Source organism: Oryctolagus cuniculus, chromosome 1 (assembly GCF_964237555.1).
Source record: "Oryctolagus cuniculus chromosome 1, mOryCun1.1, whole genome shotgun sequence".
In the NCBI taxonomy this organism is placed as follows: Eukaryota; Metazoa; Chordata; class Mammalia; order Lagomorpha; family Leporidae; genus Oryctolagus; species Oryctolagus cuniculus.
In genome coordinates, this window is record NC_091432.1 from 237292196 (window position 1) to 237310114 (window position 17919).

The window sequence follows — 17919 nt, forward strand, 5'->3', positions numbered from 1 at the left end:
GAGACGGCCCCCGCGGCAGCCGTGGGAGGCTGTCCCTCTGCCTTTCACGGAGAAACTCCTGGAAGCAACCGAAGCCTAGAAACCCGCGCGGGGAGAGCGGCCTCAGGCCCCCACCCGGCGCGAGGCGGCCTCAGCCCCCAGCCCCGCCCCGCCCGCCCCTGCGCAGACCCCGCGGGAGGGGGAGGAAGAAGCCAGAGGAGCCGAGCCTTTGCAAGGTTGTTCTTGTTTGACAGCAGGCGCGGGCGGGGCGGCCCGCCGGTGGTCAGTGCGCGTCCGGCAGCCGGCGGCGGCCCCGCGCACCGATTTCGAGGCTTTGCGCTCACTTCGCCCTCGGGCCCTTCTCGATGGGCTTCCCGACGTCCCTGCCCCGGAGCTTGAGGCCTGGAACGAGCCGGGGGGCGCGCTGACCACCGGAAGCCGCGCCGGGGGCGGGGACAGCGCCCCCAGCTGTGGAGGGGCGGGGTCGGGCCCGCCGCGCGCCCACCGCCGGCGCACTCACCGATGGCCCGCTCGATCTTGCCCAGCACCTGGTTGTTAGGGATGGCCCGGCCGCTCTCGTAGTCCGCGATGACCTGCGGCTTCTCGTTGATTTTCTAGAGAGAAGCGGCGCGTTAGAGCCCGCGGCCGGCCGGCTGGGAGACCCGGCCCTGCCCGCCGCCCGGCCTCACCGTGGCCAGGTCCTTCTGCGTCAGCCCCTTGCTCTGCCGGCCCTGCTGGATGACCTTGCCCACTTCCAGGGTCACCCGGTCGTGGTGCAGCTCCTCCGTCTCCCGGTCCAGCTTGGCCGTGTTCTTGGTGATCGAGTGCTGTTTGTTCTGGCCGGCGGCCCCTGGGGGCGGCACGGGCAGACGCAGAGGGCCGGGCCCTGAGCCCAGGGGACAGGGGCGGCCGGGCTGCCCAGACCTGGAGCAGCAGCTCGGGGCGCTGGTGGGCGGTGACCATCCCCCCCCCCGCCCCCCCTCCCCCCCCCGCGCAGGCGGACGCGAACACCTACATTTCTTAGACGTCTCCACGTCATCTCCGCGGCGCTGCGCCGCCAGGATGGCCTAGGAAACCAGAGATGAGCTTTGGCAGCGCCGGCACACCCCGCTGGCCACTGCCGCGGCACTCACGGGGCGCGGGCGCCCGGCGGGGCTCCTGACCTCAGCCCTGCCACCTGCCACCTGCGGCCGACTGCGGACGTTTCCGAACGCGCGATTCTAAGCGTGAGGCTGCGAGCCCTCCGAGCCGTGTGGTCCGACCTGGGGCCGGCCCTCCGTCCCCCGCGCTCGGGCCCGCCGGTCACACGGCGCCTGCTTTACCCTCACTGCGGCCGCGGGCGTCCACCGGGGTCTCAGACCGTGTCCCTGGCAGGCAGAGGGGCCGCGGTACCTCAAACCCTCCGCAACCAAACGGCCAAACGGCTCGAAACGCCCGCAGACAGGAGAGGACACGGGTCGCCCCCACGGAGCAGGTGTGGGCGCGGCCGGCCGGCCGCTCCAGCCCCCGCCCAGGCCTGGGCCCCTGCGCCCGCGCGGGACGCCAGATGGGGCCGCCGGCTTGCGCCTGGCCCAGCGCTGGTGTCGCAGGCATTCGGGGAGTGAACTGGCAGGTGGAAGCCTCCTCTCTCCCTCTCGCTCTACCATATAAATAAACAAACAAACAGGTCTTAAATCCCGCAGGCGTGGACTTCCCCGTGGGATCGGGCCCCGGCCGCTGAGCAGGAACGTGACCCACGCGTCCTGAGCGCCGGCGGCTCCGCACCCCCGACGGCCACCCCGCGGCCGGCCACGCGCCCGGGCGGGCCCCGCGCCGCAGCCCACCGGGGAGACCCGGCCGGGCGCCAGAGAACCGTCGGCGAGGGGCGGGCCCTGGCCCGGTGCCCACCGCGTCCCTCCGGCCCCGGCCCCGGCCCCGGCCGGTCCCGCCCCGTCGCGCGGCCCCTGTCCCCGCCCTGGTCCGCGGCCCTTGACCCCCGATCCCGCGCCTCAGGCCCGCGGGCCCGGTCCCCGCCCGGCGCAGCCCCGGCCCGGCCGGGCACCTGCTTGGACTTGGCCTGCGCGGCCGTGGGGCCCTTCTTGCGCAACACCGTCACGGTGTCCCAGTCGCTCTCGGCCATGGCGCGGCGGCGGCGGCGGCGGCTCCGGGGCGACTCGAGACCCGGCGCGGCGACGCGACGTCCCCTCGGCACCTCCCGCTTCCGGCGCCTGCGCGCGGCCCCGCCCCCCGCTCCCATTGGCCGGCGGCGCGGGGGCGGGCGCTGCCCCGGGCTCGGAGCCAATCGGCGCGCGGCTCGTCTGAGGAGCCGCGGGGCCCCCGCTGCGCCGTGGGGGCGGCGCCGGCGGCCGCTAGGGGGCGCGGGCCGGGGCGCGCTGGGCGGGACCCCGAGCCGGGCGGCGGGCGCCGCGTCGCAGGTGCTGCCCCGGGGCCCGACAGGTGCCGGGGAGGCGGTGCCGGCCGCGGGAGTCCCGCGTCCCGGGGGCGGGCAGGGCTTATGGGACTTGAAGCGAATTCGACCTTGGAGAAGGGATGCGGCCGGCGTGCGCGTGGGCGCGGTTCGAGTCCCGGCTGCCCCGCTGGGCGCCTGGGGAGGCGGCTGGGGCGCGTTGGAGCCCCACGTTCAGGGGTGACGGGCGGATTGCCCTTCTGCCGACGCACTTCCTGGGCCGCAGCCCGGGCCTCCCACGTGGTGGCAGGGGCCAAGCCCTGGGGCCCCGGCCCTGGAGCCGTCCCCTGCGGGCTCCCAGGGGTGCCTGAGTGGGGCCTGGGACCACCCGGTGGGGTGCAGGCGCCCGAGTGGGGCCTTCCCCACCAAGCCCGTGGTTTTTTTTTTTTTAATATATACAAACATTTATTAATTTATTTGAGAGGTAATAGAGAGGTCTTCCATGGCTGGTTCCCTGCCTGGATGGCCACAACGGCCGGAGCTGGGCTGATCCGAAGCCAGGAGCCAGGAGCTTCCTCCGGGTCTCCCATGTGGGTGCAGGGGCCCCAGGACCCGGGCCATCCTCCACTGCTTCCCCAGGCCACAGCAGAGAGCTGGATCAGAAGTGGAGCAGCCGGGACTAGAACCGGCGCCCGTGTGGGATGCCGGCGCCGGCTGTGGAGCCCGTGGGCCGCTCCGCGTGATGATTCCTGATCTCTCACCTGCCCGCAGGAGACACGGCCCTGCACAGACACATCCGGAGCTTTCCCGGCGTCTTGGCTAAAGCCAGGCTCACTCCGGGCATGCTCGGGACAGCACGGTGCACGTGGAGGCCGGGCCCCACCGCCTTGCCTTCTCGCGGCGGTCCCTGGGCAGGGGACACAGCGCCCCTCCTCCAGGCTGGTGCAGTGAGCGCCGCTCGGCGTTGAGGTGTCTTCCCGGCCGGAGACACCAGGGCTCCACTTCCGGCCCAGCTGCCCGGGGGCTGCAGGGGAGGGCACAGTGCTTGGAGACCCGGATGGAGCTCCCTGCGCCGGCTCCTGCCCTGCCGGGGCCGCCCTGTCTATCCAGCAGGCAGCCTGGTTTAAGCCCTGTCAGGGCGGGCCCAGAGCAGGCCCCGACTTGCTCCCTGTCCCTGAGTGAAGGAGGCACCTGCCTCTCCCGGCAGGCTCAGGGGCTGAGTGCAGTCAGACCCAGCCTCCGGGCCCTGCCGGCAGCCCCTGCCCATGGCGGCCGCCCGTGCCGCCCTGAACTCCGCTGCTGCCCGCTCCCCGCCCCGGACGGCCGAGCGTGGCTGGTCCCCACCCCTCTGTCCTGAGCCAGGAAAGTGACAGGAAGAAGCCGGGGAGGACGGGGGTCAGACCCTCCCCAGAGGTCTCCCGGCCTCGGGCTGTGGGGGTTAGAGGGGCCCTGGCAGGATTCGTGGCCCTGGACTCCCCGTCTCAGAGATCAGTCAGCAGTGTGGGACGAGCCTCGTGGGGGTCTCCCCCGATCGCCCCTGCACCCTCCTGAGGCCCCTCTTCCTAGCACAGGCGGCCCAGAAGCCTGCGGTCCCAAACAGGACGGTGGCAGAGCCAGGACCACAGACCGCACCGCTCGCCGCTTGGTCCCGGCAGCTGGTGCTTTGTTGGGTGTTGGGCAGGAGGGATGGGGGATGGGGGATGGGGGATGGCCCAAGTCCCTGGACCCCTGCGCCCGCGTGGGAGACCCAGAGGACGCTCCCGGCTCCTGGCTTCAGCCTGGCCCAGCCCAGACGATGCAGCCATCTGGGGAGTGAACCAGCGGATGGAGGACCTCTCTCTCTCTCTCTCTCTCTCACTTTCAAATAAAGAAATCTTTCCAAAATGTATACATATATTTTTAAAGCTTTTACTCATTTGAAGGTAGAGTTACAGAGAGAGGTCTTCCATCCGCTGGTTCACTCCCCAGATGGCTGCAACGACCGGAGCTGTGCCAATCCGAAGCCAGGAGCCAGGAGCTTCCTCTGGGTCTCCCACGCGGGTGCAGGGGCCCAAGGACCTGGGACATCCGCTGCTTTCCCAGACCACAGCAGAGAGCTGGACAGGAAGTGGAGCAGCCGGGACTAGAACCGGTGGCTGTGGGTGCCGGCAGTGCAGGTGGAGGCTTTGCCGCGGCACCACAGTGCCGGCCCCAAACTCACAGGCTTCGAAACTCAAAACCAGAAGCTGGGCTGCAATGTCGCTGTCCCTCGACGGGACCCCCCCCCCCGATTTATGGGGCAGGTACCCTCCCCACTTGATCTGGAAAAACCTCCTCGATGCAGTGGACGCTGTCATGGCTCTTCCTCCGCCGGTGCCGCGCTGTTACATAGCACGCTTGCTCTCGGCAGCTGGCTGATGGGTGATGTGGGGAAGTCAGCCAGGGTGAGCGGGGGGCCCGGCCAGTGGGACCCACACCCACCTGCAGAACTGGGGGGCAGGCAGAGCAGGGGACAGGGCCGTGAGAGGTGACCGTGGTCAGGGGAGGCCGGTCCAGCGCCTGGGGCAGGGTCAGGGGCCCCCTGGCTGAGGAAGGTGAGAGCCCGCTGGGCAGGGGTGGCTGGGGCAGCTGCGAGGCCGGGTCGGGCCTGGGGTCCTGCCCGGGGTCCCATGAAGCAGCCCAGCCACCGGACTCTGTGGCGTAGCCTTGCTGGTCTGCGAGTTTGAGGGGAGTCTGTCCAGTCCAGGGCAGTCCAGGCCGGTGGACAGCACAGCAGGGGTGCGCCTCCGGCCCCTCGTGGCAGTCCCGGGTCCGCCAGTAGGTGGCGCGCGCGTCCGCCTCAGTCCACCTCTCCCGCGAGGTCAGGCGGCTGCAGGGGCGGAGCCTGCAGGACAGGGACAGCGGGAGTGGGCCCAGGTCGCCTTGGGTGTGCTGGGGGCGGGGCAGGGTCCGGGGCGCCTGCGGTCTCCTGGTGCCGCCGTGCCACCACCAGGGGCTCCCGGTGCCCGGAGGCCAGAGCCCTGCTCCTCCGGGTTCTGGTTCTGTGACTTCCGGCCCGTCCCCGCCCTCGCCTGCTGCCCCCCGCCCCGCTCCGGGCGTCCGGCTTCGCCCTCTCCCGCGGCTGCAGCGTGGAGGTCAGACCCTGCTGACCCTGCAGTCCCGGGGTGGGGGCTGCAGGAGCTGCTCGCAGGGGCCTCGGGTCCCCAGCAGCCGGCGCAGGGAGTCCTGGCGAGAGGGGTGCCCGGGGCAGGTGGCCGTGGCCCCGTGGTCCCTCTCGGGCGGATGCCCAGGGACAGCCCGGCACCGACGCCATGCCGCTGACTTTTGCTTTCTCTTTCACAGGAAGGGGCCCGCCTGGGAATCCCCTGAGCTGCCCAGGCTGCGGCGTCACCCGCGCTGGCCACGCGCCCACCAGGGCGTGGGGGGGGGGGTCTCTCGTGGGGGAGGGGCCGGCCTCACGCCCAGCCCCTGCCCGTCCGGGGCCAGGACCCCGAGGGGTCGCGTGGGCAGTGAAGCCCCTTGACCCCAAGCCCTCATCAGCCGCAGGTCTGGGGCCCTTGAACCTGCAGGGGGGACCCCAGCTGTGCCTGCGGCGGCCGTGGCCTCCGTGCGGTCAGCGGGACGCCGGCCTCCCCGAGCGCTACGGGCTGGACCGGGGTCCGGCTCCCGGCTGCAGCCTGGCCCAGCCCTGGCTGCTGCGGCCATTCGGGGAGTGAACTCTCTCTCTCTGCCTCCCAAATAAATACACTTAAATAAATAAAAAGGAAGCAAGTGTGGGCGCGCGGGAGCCCCCAGGGCCACCGACGGGGACACGTGGGAAACAGCGCAGGCGCCAGCGCGAACCCACGTCCCGGGTGACGCGGAGCGACTGCCCGCCGCGCGCTGGGGCCGCCAGGCACACGGCAACGTGGAAACTTCTAGAAGTGAGGCGGAGGTCTTGGCGCCGAGCAGGGAGCAGCCCTGCGCTCGCGGGACCCGGGACCCGGGACCGGGCGAGGCTGCGCACCAGCGGCTCGCCGAGGCGGGGGTGGGCCGGCGCCCTCGGCTCCCCTCCCCGGCACTGGACACCCAGGTCTGCTCGGACAGAGCGGGAGGGAGGCTTAAGTACTCACGCCGCGCCGACCGCCGACCAATCGGCGCCCTCTGCGGTTCTCTGCGCGCTCCTGGTAGGCTGCCGCTTCAGTCCGTCAGGGCGGAGGCACCGCCGCGGGGCAAGTCTGGCCAATCGGCGCCCGCTGCGGTTCCCTGTTCTTCCCTGGTAGGCTCCCGCGTCAGTCCCTCAGGGCGCTCCGGGCGGGACGGCGGCGGGGGCGGCGGCCCGGCGGGCGGTCAGTTCCGGACGCGCGGCGACCGTTGCGTGAGTGGGACGCGGGTCGGGGCGGGCGCGGGTGAGGGTCCCGGGCGGGCGCGGACGGCCGGGGGTTACTGCTCGGCGAGGCCGCGGTCCGGGGCGGTCTGGGGGCGGGGCCGGCCGAGGGGATTTCTCGGAGGGCCGAGCCGGAAGCCGAAAGTCGGAGCGGGGCGGGCGCCGGAAAGTTCGCGAACACCCGCGGCCGTCCACGGGGCGCGCGTGCCCTGGGTCGGCCCCCGCCGTGGCTGCGGCCGTCTCCCGTCCCGCGCCCCGCCTGGCCCCGGGGCGCCGCACGGGCCGTGTGTCCGGCTCTGGCGCCCGCCCACCTGCGGCCGTCCGCCGTTGGCCGGCTTCGCCCGGTGGCCGTGGTCGTGATGGACGTGAAGCCCGAGAGGGGCGGGGAGAAGGCGGGAAGTGGCCGGAGCCCAGGGGCGGCCCCCGGAGCGGGAGAGGACGCGCTTGAGCCGGGGTCTCCCGGCCACGAGCCTCGCGTGTCCGCGTGTCCCCGGGCCGAGGAGGTTGGAGGTGCAGGCCGCAGCCAAGTCACAAACGGGACTTCCATTTGCTTGTTTTCGGCAGTTTTATTGCGCTGTGACCTGGAGAGCAGGAAGCTGCCCGGGCCGACTGGTCAGCGCCGGGGTCCCCTCTGAGCAGGGGCCCCGCAGGCCCAGCCTCCGGGAGGTGACCCCGCGGGGCCTGGGCCTGGCCGTCTGCGCCTGGCGTGGTCCGGGTGGCCTCGGTGTTTGCTCGCTGGTACCGCGATGCTGGAGCTGCCCCCGGGCCGGGTGGACGTCCACGTTGCAGTGAGAGCGGGCTGGCCTCTGCTGACCAGTCCCGGGGAGCCTTGAAGGAGCTGCTGGCCGGTGGCCGGGCAGGTTTTTTTTTTTTTTAAAGAGTTGCTTATTTGAAAAAGTTACAGAGAGGCAGAGAGATACAGAGATACAGAGAGAGAGAGAGAGAGAGAGAGAGAGAGAGAGAGAGGTCTTTCATTCGCTGGTTCACTCCGCAAATGGCCACAGCGGCCGGAGCTGCACCCATCCCCAGCCAGGAGCTCCATCCGGGTCTCCCCCGCGGGTGCAGGGCCCGGGCACTCGGGCATCCTCCACTGCTCTCCCAGGCCACAGCAGAGCTGGATCGGAAGAGGAGCAGCCGGGACTGGAACCGGCGCCCATGTGGGATGCGGGCACTGCAGGCGGCGGCTTTCCCCGCTCCGCCACGGCGCCAGCGCCGGCCCCAGCGGTTTTGGGGCCAGAGCACAGGAGTGGGATGCCGTGGGCGGCGCCGTGGGCGGAAGTGTTTTCCCGGAGAAAAGACTTGGCACCGGCTGTCTCAGCACCGGGTCGTCAGTCCGGTTTGGGCTTCGTTTCTGGCCATGGCCAGTGCCAGCTGCCTGCCCAGGTGGCCGCCACTGTGGTCAGTATGTGGCCTCTTGGGCCTGGCACGTGGGAAGTCCAGCTGGAGGCTTGGCGGGAGGAGTGTGCAGAGAACGTCGGCCCAGAAGCCGTGGGGTGCGCCGGGAGGGGCGTGCGGCCAAGGCCTTGCCGCCCCGGTCTGTCCCGTGCACTGGCCTGGACGCCGCGCGCAGGGCATGGGTCACGTCGTGGCCGCACCACGGTGTCCTTGCCGTAGGCATGAAGGTGTAGAAACAGCCCCCGGGGTCTGACCTGAGAGCCAGCGGTCGGGGCAGCCGGCCTCGGGCCCAGGCTGTGACTCAGGGGGGCACCCGCCGTGCAGCCAGGCGTGGGGGGTGCGCCCCGAGACTGCTTCCATCCCCACAGCGTGTCTGTTGCCTGGCCAGAGCGCGGAGGCCACGGGGAGGTCGGCATGGGGTCCAGCACTGGGGCTCGGGGTGGGGGGGGGACTGGCTTGACTTGGGCTGCCCTGCGGTTGCTGTGGCAGCTGCCTGGGGGCAGCGCGGGGAGGGAGCGTGGAGGCGTGGGAGGAGGTTGGAGGGGCAGAGCCACGGGGGACCCAGCCCTGCCGCCCACGGCTGAGGAGCGGGGCAGCCTGAGGGCCCTGAGCCGGGGGGAAGCAGTCCGGGGGCCGCGGCTGTGGCCTGGGCCCTGTGGGAGCCGTGTGCTCCCACGGGGGTCCCTGATGCGGTGCAGCCTCCTGGAACTGGACGTGGGTGACGAGGGCAGTGCCCTGCTGTTGGCAGGGACAGCTGGGGCAGTGAGGTCCTGGGGTGCGGGTGGGTCAGGAGCAGAGTCCCCCAGCCAGGGCCGGGCTCGGGGAGGGGCGGGGGCCTTGGGGAGCAGGGCTCGGGGGGGGCAGGGGCTTTGGGGAGCAGGGCTGGGGAGGGACGGGGGCTTTGGGGAGCAGGGCTCGGGGAGGGGGCCTTGGGGAGCAGGGCTCGGGGGGGGCAGGGGCTTTGGGGAGCAGGGCTGGGGAGGGGCGGGGGCTTTGGGGAGCAGGGCTCGGGGAGGGGCGGGGGCTTTGGGGAGCAGGGCTCGGGGGGGTGGGGGCTTTGGGGAGCAGGGCTGGGGAGGGGCGGTGGCTTTGGGGAGCAGGGCTCGGGGAGGGGCGGTGGCTTTGGGGAGCAGGGCTGGGGAGGGGCGGGGGCTTTGGGGAGCAGGGCTCAGGGAGGGGCGGTGGCTTTGGGGAGCAGGGCTGGGGAGGGGCGGGGGCTTTGGGGAGCAGGGCTGGGGAGGGGCGGGGGCTTTGGGGAGCAGGGCTGGGGAGGGGCGGGGGCTTTGGGGAGCAGGGCTGGGGAGGGGCAGGGGCTTTGAGGAGCAGGGCTAGGGAGGGGCGGGGGCCTTGGGGAGCAGGGCTGGGGAGGGGCGGGGGCTTTGGGGAGCAGGGCTTGGGGGGCGGGGGCTTTGGGGAGGGCTCCTGGAGTCGGTCGACCTCTTGGTGTTCAGGTTTCTGAACGAGCGCTCGCCCACACCCGGGGCCCTGGAGCGCCCTCTCCTGCCGCTGGCTCTGCTTGAGTGGGCAGTTGGTGGGCCAAGGGGGCTGGCGCTGCGGTGTAGGGGGCTAAGCCTCCGCCTGCAGCTCCGGCATCCCGTGTGGGCATCGGTTCGAGTCCCGGCTGCTCCACTTCCCGTCCAGCTCCCTGCTGTGGCCCAGGTGTTGGGTCCCTGCAGCAGGTGGGAGCCGCTGGGGAGTGCAGCGGCAGATGGAGGACCTCTCTGTCTCTCCCCTCTGTAACTGCCTCTCAAGTAGATAAACACACAAAAAGAGCTGGCACCAAACCTAACGTTTGATGTGGCAGCCTGAGAAAGCTCCGCTTGGCGGACAACTGCGGCTTTGGAGGGCACTTGGGCCGGGCGGCGGCTGGCGCAGCACCGGTGCGTCCCAGGGCTTAGCGCGGTGCAGCGCGTGGGCCCCGTGGACACGCTGTGGGCTCCTAGTGGAAACGTGGGCCCGAGCGCCCGCAGTGGCCAGGGGTCCCGGCGGGCAGCCTTTCCAGTGGACTGGGCCGCCGGCCGCTCCAGGGGCAGGGTGCCGGGTTTCCAGCCTCAGTGACCCCCTGGTGGGCGACGCCTTCCCTTTGGCTCTCTGTTCTTCTCCCAGGACCTGGCCCCCAGGCGGCCGGGCCTGTGGAGGGCTCTGGCCCTGCTGACCCGCAGAGCAGAGCTAGGGCGCTGGACGCCCCCACGCCACGGGGCGGGGGCGGGTCCTGCCCTCTGTGTCCAAGCCTGGCCTTGAGGTTTCTCTGCCGGTTTTGGTGATCCGAGCCGGGGTTGCAGTGGAGGATCCTGACGGGATTCCTCAGCGGGGGCGTCACCCGAGAGCGGCCGCGCGCGGCGTGCTGTGCTCCGTCCATGTGCCGCGTGCTGTGCTCCGTCCGTGTGCGGCGTGCTGTGCTCCGTCTGTGCGGCGTGCTGTGCTCCGTCCGCGTGCCGCGTGCTGTGCTCCGTCCACGCCGCGTGCTGTGCTCCGTCCGCGTGCGGCGTGCTGTGCTCCGTCCGCGCGGCGTGCCGTGCTCCGTCTGTGCCGCGTGCCGTGCTCCGTCCGCGTGCCGCGTGCCGTGCTCCGTCCGCGCGCCGCGTGCCGTGCTCCGTCCGCGTGCCGCGTGCCGTGCTCCGTCCGCGCGCCGCGTGCTGTGCTCCGTCCGCGCGCACACTTCTGGCACCAGAAGCCCCCGTGCTGGCTCGGCAAGGCAGCTGCTCCAGTTCTCACACCCTGGGTTTGCTTTGTCCCTTTTTTTTTTTTTTTTTTTGACAGGCAGAGTTAGACAGTGAGAGAGACAGAGAGAAAGGTCTTCCTTCCGTTGGTTCACCCCCCAAATGGCCGCTATGGCCAGTGCTGCACCGATCCGGAGCCTGGAGCCAGGTGCTTCTCCTGGTCTCCCATGGGGTGCAGGGCCCAAGCACCTGGGCCATCCTCCACTGCACTCCCTGGTCACAGCAGAGAGCTGGCCTGGAAGAGGGGCAACCGGGACAGAATTCGGCGCCCCGACCGGGACTAGAACCCGGTGTGCCGGCGCCGCAAGGCGGAGGATTAGCCTAGTGAGCCGCGGCGCCGGCCCAGCTTTGTCCTTGAATGCGACGTAACCGGAATCGGCTGGAGTGCGATTCCGCGTTTGGTCACAGTGACCTTTAACAGAAAGAAGTCTCACGGAGGAAGCCGCAGCTGTAGGAGTGGGCCCGTGTGGGCCGGGCTGGCCGCGGGAGGCGGCCGCGGCTGCACTGAAGCACTGCCTGACCTGGAGGCCCGGGAGGACCTGGCTGTGCGGGTGCCATCTGACCTCGCGTCTGCCACAAAGCCAAGGCCTGGCACGGGCGGGACTGGGGTGCTGAGCTGCTGAGGGCTCAGGCCTCCGGTGCCGTTTCAGGAACGGGGCCCCCTCCCTGGCAGGTGCTGTTGAGGCCAGCACCACCCTGTGGCCAGACCACGCACGCTCAGACCCGCGTGTGCGAGGAGACGCGTGCCTGACCTGCGTGTGCGAGGAGATGCACGCTCAGACCCGCGTGTGGGAGGAGATGCACGCTCAGACCCGCGTGTGGGAGGAGACGCGTGCTCAGACCCGCGTGTGCGAGGAGACGCGCCTCCACCCGCGTGCTGACCTCCTCCTTCCCATGGAGGACGACCGTGCCGCGTTGGTGACTGGCCAGCGTGAGGGAAGGCAGGCGTCCGTGTCACCTGGCCGAGGGCACCCGGGTGCCCAGCGCGCCCTGTCGTGGCGCCTCCGCCCCGTCCCCCGCTTGCCCCGGCCCTGTGCCGGCGGGACTCCTGCCCTGGAATGTCCTGGTTCCCGCAGTACAACGCAGGACGGGGCGTGACGGAATCGGGACGTCCTGAGCGCTCTGGGCCCTGCTCTGGGCCGAGCCTGACCCGCCGGGAGGGAGCCTCTGGGCGCGGCGTCCGGGCCTGAGTGTGTCCGCTTCAGAAGCCCTCGTTGCGCGGGGCTGTGGCCCGGGGTGCGAGCACTCGGCTTTGTTCCGGGCCTGGCCACCCTCGGAGCGGCCGGGGCGGGCCGTGTGTCTCGTGGCGAACCCCTGTGAGCTGGGACGTGTGGTCAGAGCGGGCTTGGAGGGGCAGGGGGGAGCAGGGCGAGGAGGGCAGGGGTGGGAGGCGTGGCCAGTGGGGGGCAGCAGAGTGGGGGCCAGGCCCCGGGGCGCCGTCTTCGGGTGGGGGCCGGGCCTGCTGTGAGGGGAGCAGTCCCGGGAGCAGGCAGGCCCCCCGCTGCCTCAGGGCCACGTGGGGGCGCCGCCTCCCCCCCCATTCTGGCCTCCGGAGGGGCCCTTGCTCCCGCAGGGATGGGAGTGAACCCAAGGCCGCGGGGGCCCGCGTAAGGACAGCCTGTTGGTGATGTGGGCCTGCGCCGAGGCTGGCCCTCGCAGTCCCGTCTGGGGCGGCTCGGAGGCCCCCCCATGTCATCCCGGCGCGGGGGGCAGCGTGCCTGCCGCCAGCACAGAAGGGGGAGTGGTTACCACGAGGGCGCTGGCGTGGGCCAGCTCATCACCTTCCGTCTGCAGCACTTGCCAGGGTCGCACAGGTGCCAGGTCCCCTGGGAGCCTTCCCAGAGGCAGCTCCCTGCTTGACCGCTGGCGGCCCTGCTGGAGCCCCTCCCAGCCGCATGCTGGTTCTCGCCAGGGCAGCCCACGTCCCACGCCCTGCACCAGGCTGCGGAGCCCTGGCCTGGGCACAGGGGACCGGAGCCCAGCTCCGAGACCAGCGGCGTAATGGGGGTGCGCGGTCACAGGAGCCGCTGTGGGGCGGGGAGAAGGCGCTGGGGCGCGGCCGAGGAGAGGACCGGCGCTCTCCGTCTTTCGTGCCTCCAAGCTCCCTGCCGGCCACGTTTCGTGGAAGTCGCCTGCGTCCGTGTGGGCTGACGGCTTCCGCCGGAGGCTTGAGCGCTTACAGGCCACTTGACTGCGCGTGGGCTGGAGGAGAGGCTGGCAGGAGGAAGTGACCCACGCGTGGGGAGTTGTGGTTCCCTCGCCCTGGGAAGGGGTTGGCGTGTCCTTGGCGCCTGCGCGGCCCTGTGGTGGCGGGGAAGGGCGGAGCCTGCCCTGCACGCGCTGTGGAGGTCAGCACCGCTCACGCGGTCCGGGTTAGCACCCGACAGGCACTGCGGGGAGCGTCTGCGGGTGCGGCCGGGCGGCGCTCGGAGGAGGGGAGAGTGTGGCGTCGTGGCGAGAGCCACCCCTGTGACACCAGCCTTCCGCGTGGGCGCTGCTCGCCTCCCGCTCCAGCTCCCTGCTCCGGCCTGCGGAAGATGGCCCACGTGGGCGATCTGGGTGAAGCCTGGCCTGGCCTCGGTCTGGTCCCCTGGTCTGGGAGTGAGCCCGTGGGGGACTGGCCTCTGTGTCACGGGAAGGCAGCTGTGCAGTGTGGACAGCTGGGTGCGGCCGTGGCCGCGAAGACCTCGGCGTCCCTGTGCGCAGCGGGAGGCCGCGCTGTCTCGTGGCCAGGGCCGCGTGTGTTCTGGGCGGAGCTGTGACACGCTCTGTGCTCTCCCTCAGGGCTTCCCGGCGTGGGGGTCCCAGCGCTCATGGCTGCAGCCAGCGTGACGCCCCCCGACTCCCTAGAGCTGCTGCAGCCCGGCTTCTCCACGAGCCTCCTGGGGACCAGGTTGGAGGCCAAGTACCTGTGCTCGGCCTGCAGGAACGTGCTGCGGAGGCCCTTCCAGGCCCAGTGCGGCCACCGCTACTGCTGCTTCTGCCTGACCAGCATCCTCAGGTGCGGAGGCCCAGGAGGCCCAGGCGGCCGCACGGACCAGGGCAGGCCCGGGTGTGACTCCCCTGGGCGACCAGGCCTCCAGACGTGCTTCCACTGGGCAGCACTGTTTCGGGGTGCGTGGCTGCGTGCACACTGGGCGCTTGTCGGTGTGCCCGTCTGCTCCCTGGTTTACGCTTTAGAGAGCCGGACGGGCCTGGGGCGGCGCGACCGGGAGACGCGTGTGGCGCTGAGGCCCCGTTCCCACGGTGGCTCTCGGAGGCGCTGCTCACGGGGCGTGTGCCCGTCGGCGTCTGGGCGTGGGCTCGGCTTGTCTGCGCTCGGGCAGACGCCCACGGGGTTCTCTCCCCCCAGCTCGGGGCCTCAGAACTGCGCCGCCTGCGTCCGGGAGGGCATCTACGAAGAAGGCGTGTCCATCTTAGAGAGCACTTCCGTAAGTCGGCTCGGACGCCCACAGAGCCGGCCGCGCCGGTGAAGGGCTGCCAGGCACGCCGCGGCTGCGTGGGCTGGGAGGGTGGGCGGCGGGGGGCGTGCTCGGGCCTGCCCCTGGAGGGCTGCTGCAGGGGCCGGCCCCGGGCTTCAGCTAGAGGAGGCCTAACCGGGCTTGCGTCCCCCAGGCCTTTCCCGACAATGCCGCCCGCAGAGAGGTGGAGAGCCTGCCCGCCGTGTGTCCCAACGACGGCTGCACCTGGAAGGGCACCCTGAAGGACTACGAGGTGAGGAGCCCGCCGTGCGGTCACTCTCCTGTCCCAGCAGCGCCCCCCGCCCGGGCCCGGGCCGACGCCTGGTGACGTCCTTGGGCTCTGGAGCGCCTGGGGTCCGGGGTTGGGTCCCGCGTGAGATGCCCGTCCGGTCTGGGCCTCCGGGTCCCCTTCTGTCGCTGGGAGTGCCTGCCACGGCGGGCTGAGCTGGCGGGAGCGTGGACTGGTGCCGCGTCGCCCGTGTCCTCGGGGGTGTCGTGCTCTGGCTGGTGTTGTCCCTGGAAGTGACCTCGTAGCCGCTGCGTCTGTCCTGTGGCCGCAGAAGGCAGAGGCCGGGCCAGCCCCTGACATGCACGTCCTTCGGTTGTGTGGGCCGGGCTGGCCTGTGTCCCTGCCAGCGCGCTGGGGACTGCGCCGTGACCACGTCAGCTGACCCCGGCCACGAGGCCCGGGCTCGGCGCCGTGCGGGGCCGCAGCAGCACGTTCCCCGTGGCCGTGCGCGCCCGTGGGGCTCAGGAGCGCTGTGCTGCCGCAGAGGGCAGATGCCCACGCGAGGTGCCTCAGTGGTCACAGCCGTAGGGACGCACGGCGGTCGCCGGCGTGGGCTCTCCAGGTGGGGGCGCCTCGGTGCCGGGCCCAGGAGAAGCCCCCCCGCCCCGCCCCGCCCTGCCAGGGAGCTGGGCCCGGGGCTGCCCTGCGGCTTGGAGCTGGGACCGCGGGTCGCAGGTGCTCGTGCGGTGCTGCCTCCTGTGTCCTCAGACCAGCGCTGCCCGCGCTCTGTGGGCTCGGCCTGCCTTTGTCTTTGCCAGAGCGCGGCTCTGCCCGCGGCCAGGGTGCATCGGCTCGGCGCTCTCCTGTCTGGTGGCCCAGCGCCCGCTCCAGGCCGCTCGCGCCGCGGTGGGCACAGGCCCGGAGCGAGGCCCCATGTGGTGTGCGCCCCCGCCCCCGCCCGCGTCCCCCGCCCCCACGCCCCCCTGTTGTGTCTGCAATGGGAGGTGATGGCTCAGGGCGTCTCCTGGGGGGGTGGGTGCTGGCTGCGCCCTGGGCGAGCGCCGGGCTCGGCCTCCTCTGGGGCCCCGAGCAGCCGTGTGGCCGCCGGCGGAGGACTGGGACTGCAGGCCCGCGGGTCGGAAAGTCCCTGGCCGTGCCTCGGAGAGCTCTGGAAAGCCCCTGCCAGGAGAGGCCGGCGGCGTGGGAGGAGCGGGCGGGCGCTGGGACCGGCCTGGCCGCGATGTTGTTGTTGATAAAGCCTCCCGCTGGCGTCAGTGAGCGTCATGGGGACGCAGACGCACGCCGGGCAGGGGCGCCGCGCCGCCTCGACCCCCACCCTGCGCCGCCCGAATCCCCCCCCCCCCGCCGCGTCTGCTCGACCCCCGCCCTGCGCCCCCCCCCGCCCTGCGCCGCCCGAATCCCAGCCCCCCCCCTCCCCTCCCTGCCGCGTCTGCTCGACCCCGCCCTGCGCCCCCCCCCGCCCTGCGCCGCCCGAATCCCCGCCCCCCGCCCCTCCCCCCCCCCCCCGCGTCTGCTCGACCCCGGCCCTGCGCCGCCCGAATCCCCGCCCCCCGCGCCCCCCCCCCCCCCCCCGCGTCTGCTCGACCCCGGCCCCCGCCCGCTCGGCTGTCACTCAAGCACACCCAGGATGAGACTTTTCTCGGTAATTTGTTCGCTAGTGATGTTTCCTTGGAGAAGTGAGGGACGTGAGAATGCTGCTGGGAGTCTGAGTCTGTCCCCTAAGGCCGCCTCCGTGGGGCCGCGGTGGACAGCCGTGGCTCCCTTAGGCACTGGGGCCCTCAGCAGCCCAGGCGGCGCCATGGTGGAGGTGCCCGCCAGCGGCCAGTGGCCCGCGGGTCGCAGGTGCTCTGTGCGGTGCAGAGAGGGGCCGGGGCTGGCCAGGGGCCTCATCTGGGTCTCCCGTGGGTGCAGGCCCCTGCTTTCCCAGGACCATGAGCAGGGAGCTGGATGGGAAGTAGAGCAGCCAGGACTTGAACTGGCACCCGTACGGGAGGCCGGGTCACAGGAAGTGCTGTACCTGCTGCACCAGGGCGCTGTGCCCAAGCACGGAGCTCTGACCGTGGGCTGGGCTGGGAGGGGCCGCGCGGTGGCCCGGGTCACGGCCCCACAGCCCCCACGCTTTTTCTGGCGTGTTATTATTGTACGTTTATTTATTTCTTTGACAGGCAGAGTTAGGGAGACACGGAGGAGTCCTCCGAGTGCCGGCTCACTGCCCAGATGGCCGCAGCGGCCGGCGCGGGGGCGCGTGCCGGGGCCCAGGCTCGTGAGCCGTCTTCTGCTGCTCTCGGGTCGGAAGTGGAGCAGCTGGGACTTGAACCAGCGCCTGTATGGGATGCCGGCGCTGCAGGCGGCTTTTCCCGCTACGCCACAGCGCCGGCCCCACGTTTCTGGATTCCTAAGTCAGCTCTGAGACTCGATGTCACCCTGAGTACGTTAGGCGCCCGTGCTTGGCGTCAGCGCTCCACCGGCCAGGGCGGCTGCTGGACCTGGGAGTGGGCCGGCAGCTGTGGCCACACAGGGGTAGCACGGCCGTGCCGGCCCCAGCCACTTGGTCCTGATGGCCCTGCCCTGCCCTGCCCTGCCCTGGCTCGGAGGGCCCAGCACTTGGGCTACGCTTACCTGCCTGCTGCCCCAGAGGTGCTGCCCCCACTACGAGGAGACGTTGGCTCACCAGAAACCCATCCGCTCCCGGGATTGGGAGGAGCCCCCCCCCCCCCGGCCGAGCCCCGACTCGTGGGCCTGGCGAGCTCCCTTTGTGGTCAGAGCTCAGTGAGACGGACCGGGCGGGGGGACGAGTCCTCGGATCCGGATCCCTGGGGACAGGAGGTAGAATGGGGGCGACGGGTTGGGGGGCCGTGGCGTGAGGGTCTCGTGGGGACAGATTGTCCTGGAGACGGACGGTGCGCGTGTGCTGCCCGGCCCGCCTGTGCCCTCGGGAACGGTCGCGGCGAGTTCTAGGCCCCTGCCGCCCCCAGGGGAGGCCAGGACGGAGCTCCTGTTCCCGGCTTCGGCTTGGCCCAGCTCTGGCTGCCGTGGTGATCTGGGGAGTGACCCCACACGTGGGAGATCCTGTCTCCCTCCCTGCCTCTCCCTCGTTCTCTGCCGTTCAAATACGTAAAATAAGTCTTTAAAGCAAACCAACACTAGCGCGGCGAGTCGAGCCAGCCCCCAGGACCCCACAGCCCCGCTCCTCCGCGCTCCTGCCCGGGCAGCCCCGGGCCCTGGCTTCGGCCTGGTCTGGCTCGGCTGTGGCAGGCATCTGGGGAGGGAACCGGTGGGGGGGACTCTGACGCAGACGGGGAAGAGAGGAGCGGCTTAGCCGGCGGCGCTCCCCGGGCCGGGCCGCGTCCCGACGCGCGCCCCCTTGGCTGCGCCTGCCTCTG

General features: G+C 71.8%; 2 protein-coding genes across 6 annotated transcripts in view; one reads left to right on the top strand and one right to left on the bottom strand.

Moving 5' to 3' along the window:
- Positions 1–204: 204 nt before the first annotated feature.
- EDF1 (endothelial differentiation related factor 1) lies at positions 205–2188 on the bottom strand. The gene is made up of 5 exons (XM_070059379.1): positions 2021–2188; positions 995–1046; positions 669–829; positions 500–593; positions 205–381 (listed from the first exon to the last, which is right to left on the bottom strand). The coding sequence occupies exons 1-5, from the start codon at positions 2096–2098 to the stop codon at positions 320–322; spliced, it is 447 nt and encodes a 148-aa protein (XP_069915480.1). The 5' UTR covers positions 2099–2188; the 3' UTR covers positions 205–319.
- Positions 2189–6582: 4394 nt separating this feature from the next.
- TRAF2 (TNF receptor associated factor 2) overlaps positions 6583–17919 on the top strand; it is a 21871-nt gene continuing 10534 nt past the window's right edge. For 3 of the 5 annotated variants that reach the window (XM_070059400.1, XM_070059396.1, XM_070059399.1), the window contains exons 1-3: positions 13610–13826; positions 14178–14256; positions 14441–14539. In XM_070059400.1, coding sequence (XP_069915501.1) covers positions 13639–13826; positions 14178–14256; positions 14441–14539 — 366 coding nt within the window. In that variant the 5' untranslated portion in view covers positions 13610–13638. Of the gene's footprint in view, positions 6702–13609; positions 13827–14177; positions 14257–14440; positions 14540–17919 lie in introns of those variants that run through there. The other 2 variants (XM_070059404.1, XM_070059402.1) reach the window with 1 other exon arrangement.

Excerpts from the sequence above, each read along its gene's own strand:
- EDF1 (XM_070059379.1), bottom strand. The coding sequence starts at position 2,098 with ATGGCCGAGAGCGACTGGGACACCGTGACGGTGTTGCGCAAGAAGGGC. Across the intron at positions 830-994 it reads CGTGGAGACGTCTAAGAAAT|GGGCCGCCGGCCAGAACAAA; the intron begins GTAGGTGTTCGC and ends TGCCGCCCCCAG. Across the intron at positions 594-668 it reads CGCAGAAGGACCTGGCCACG|AAAATCAACGAGAAGCCGCA; the intron begins GTGAGGCCGGGC and ends GCTTCTCTCTAG.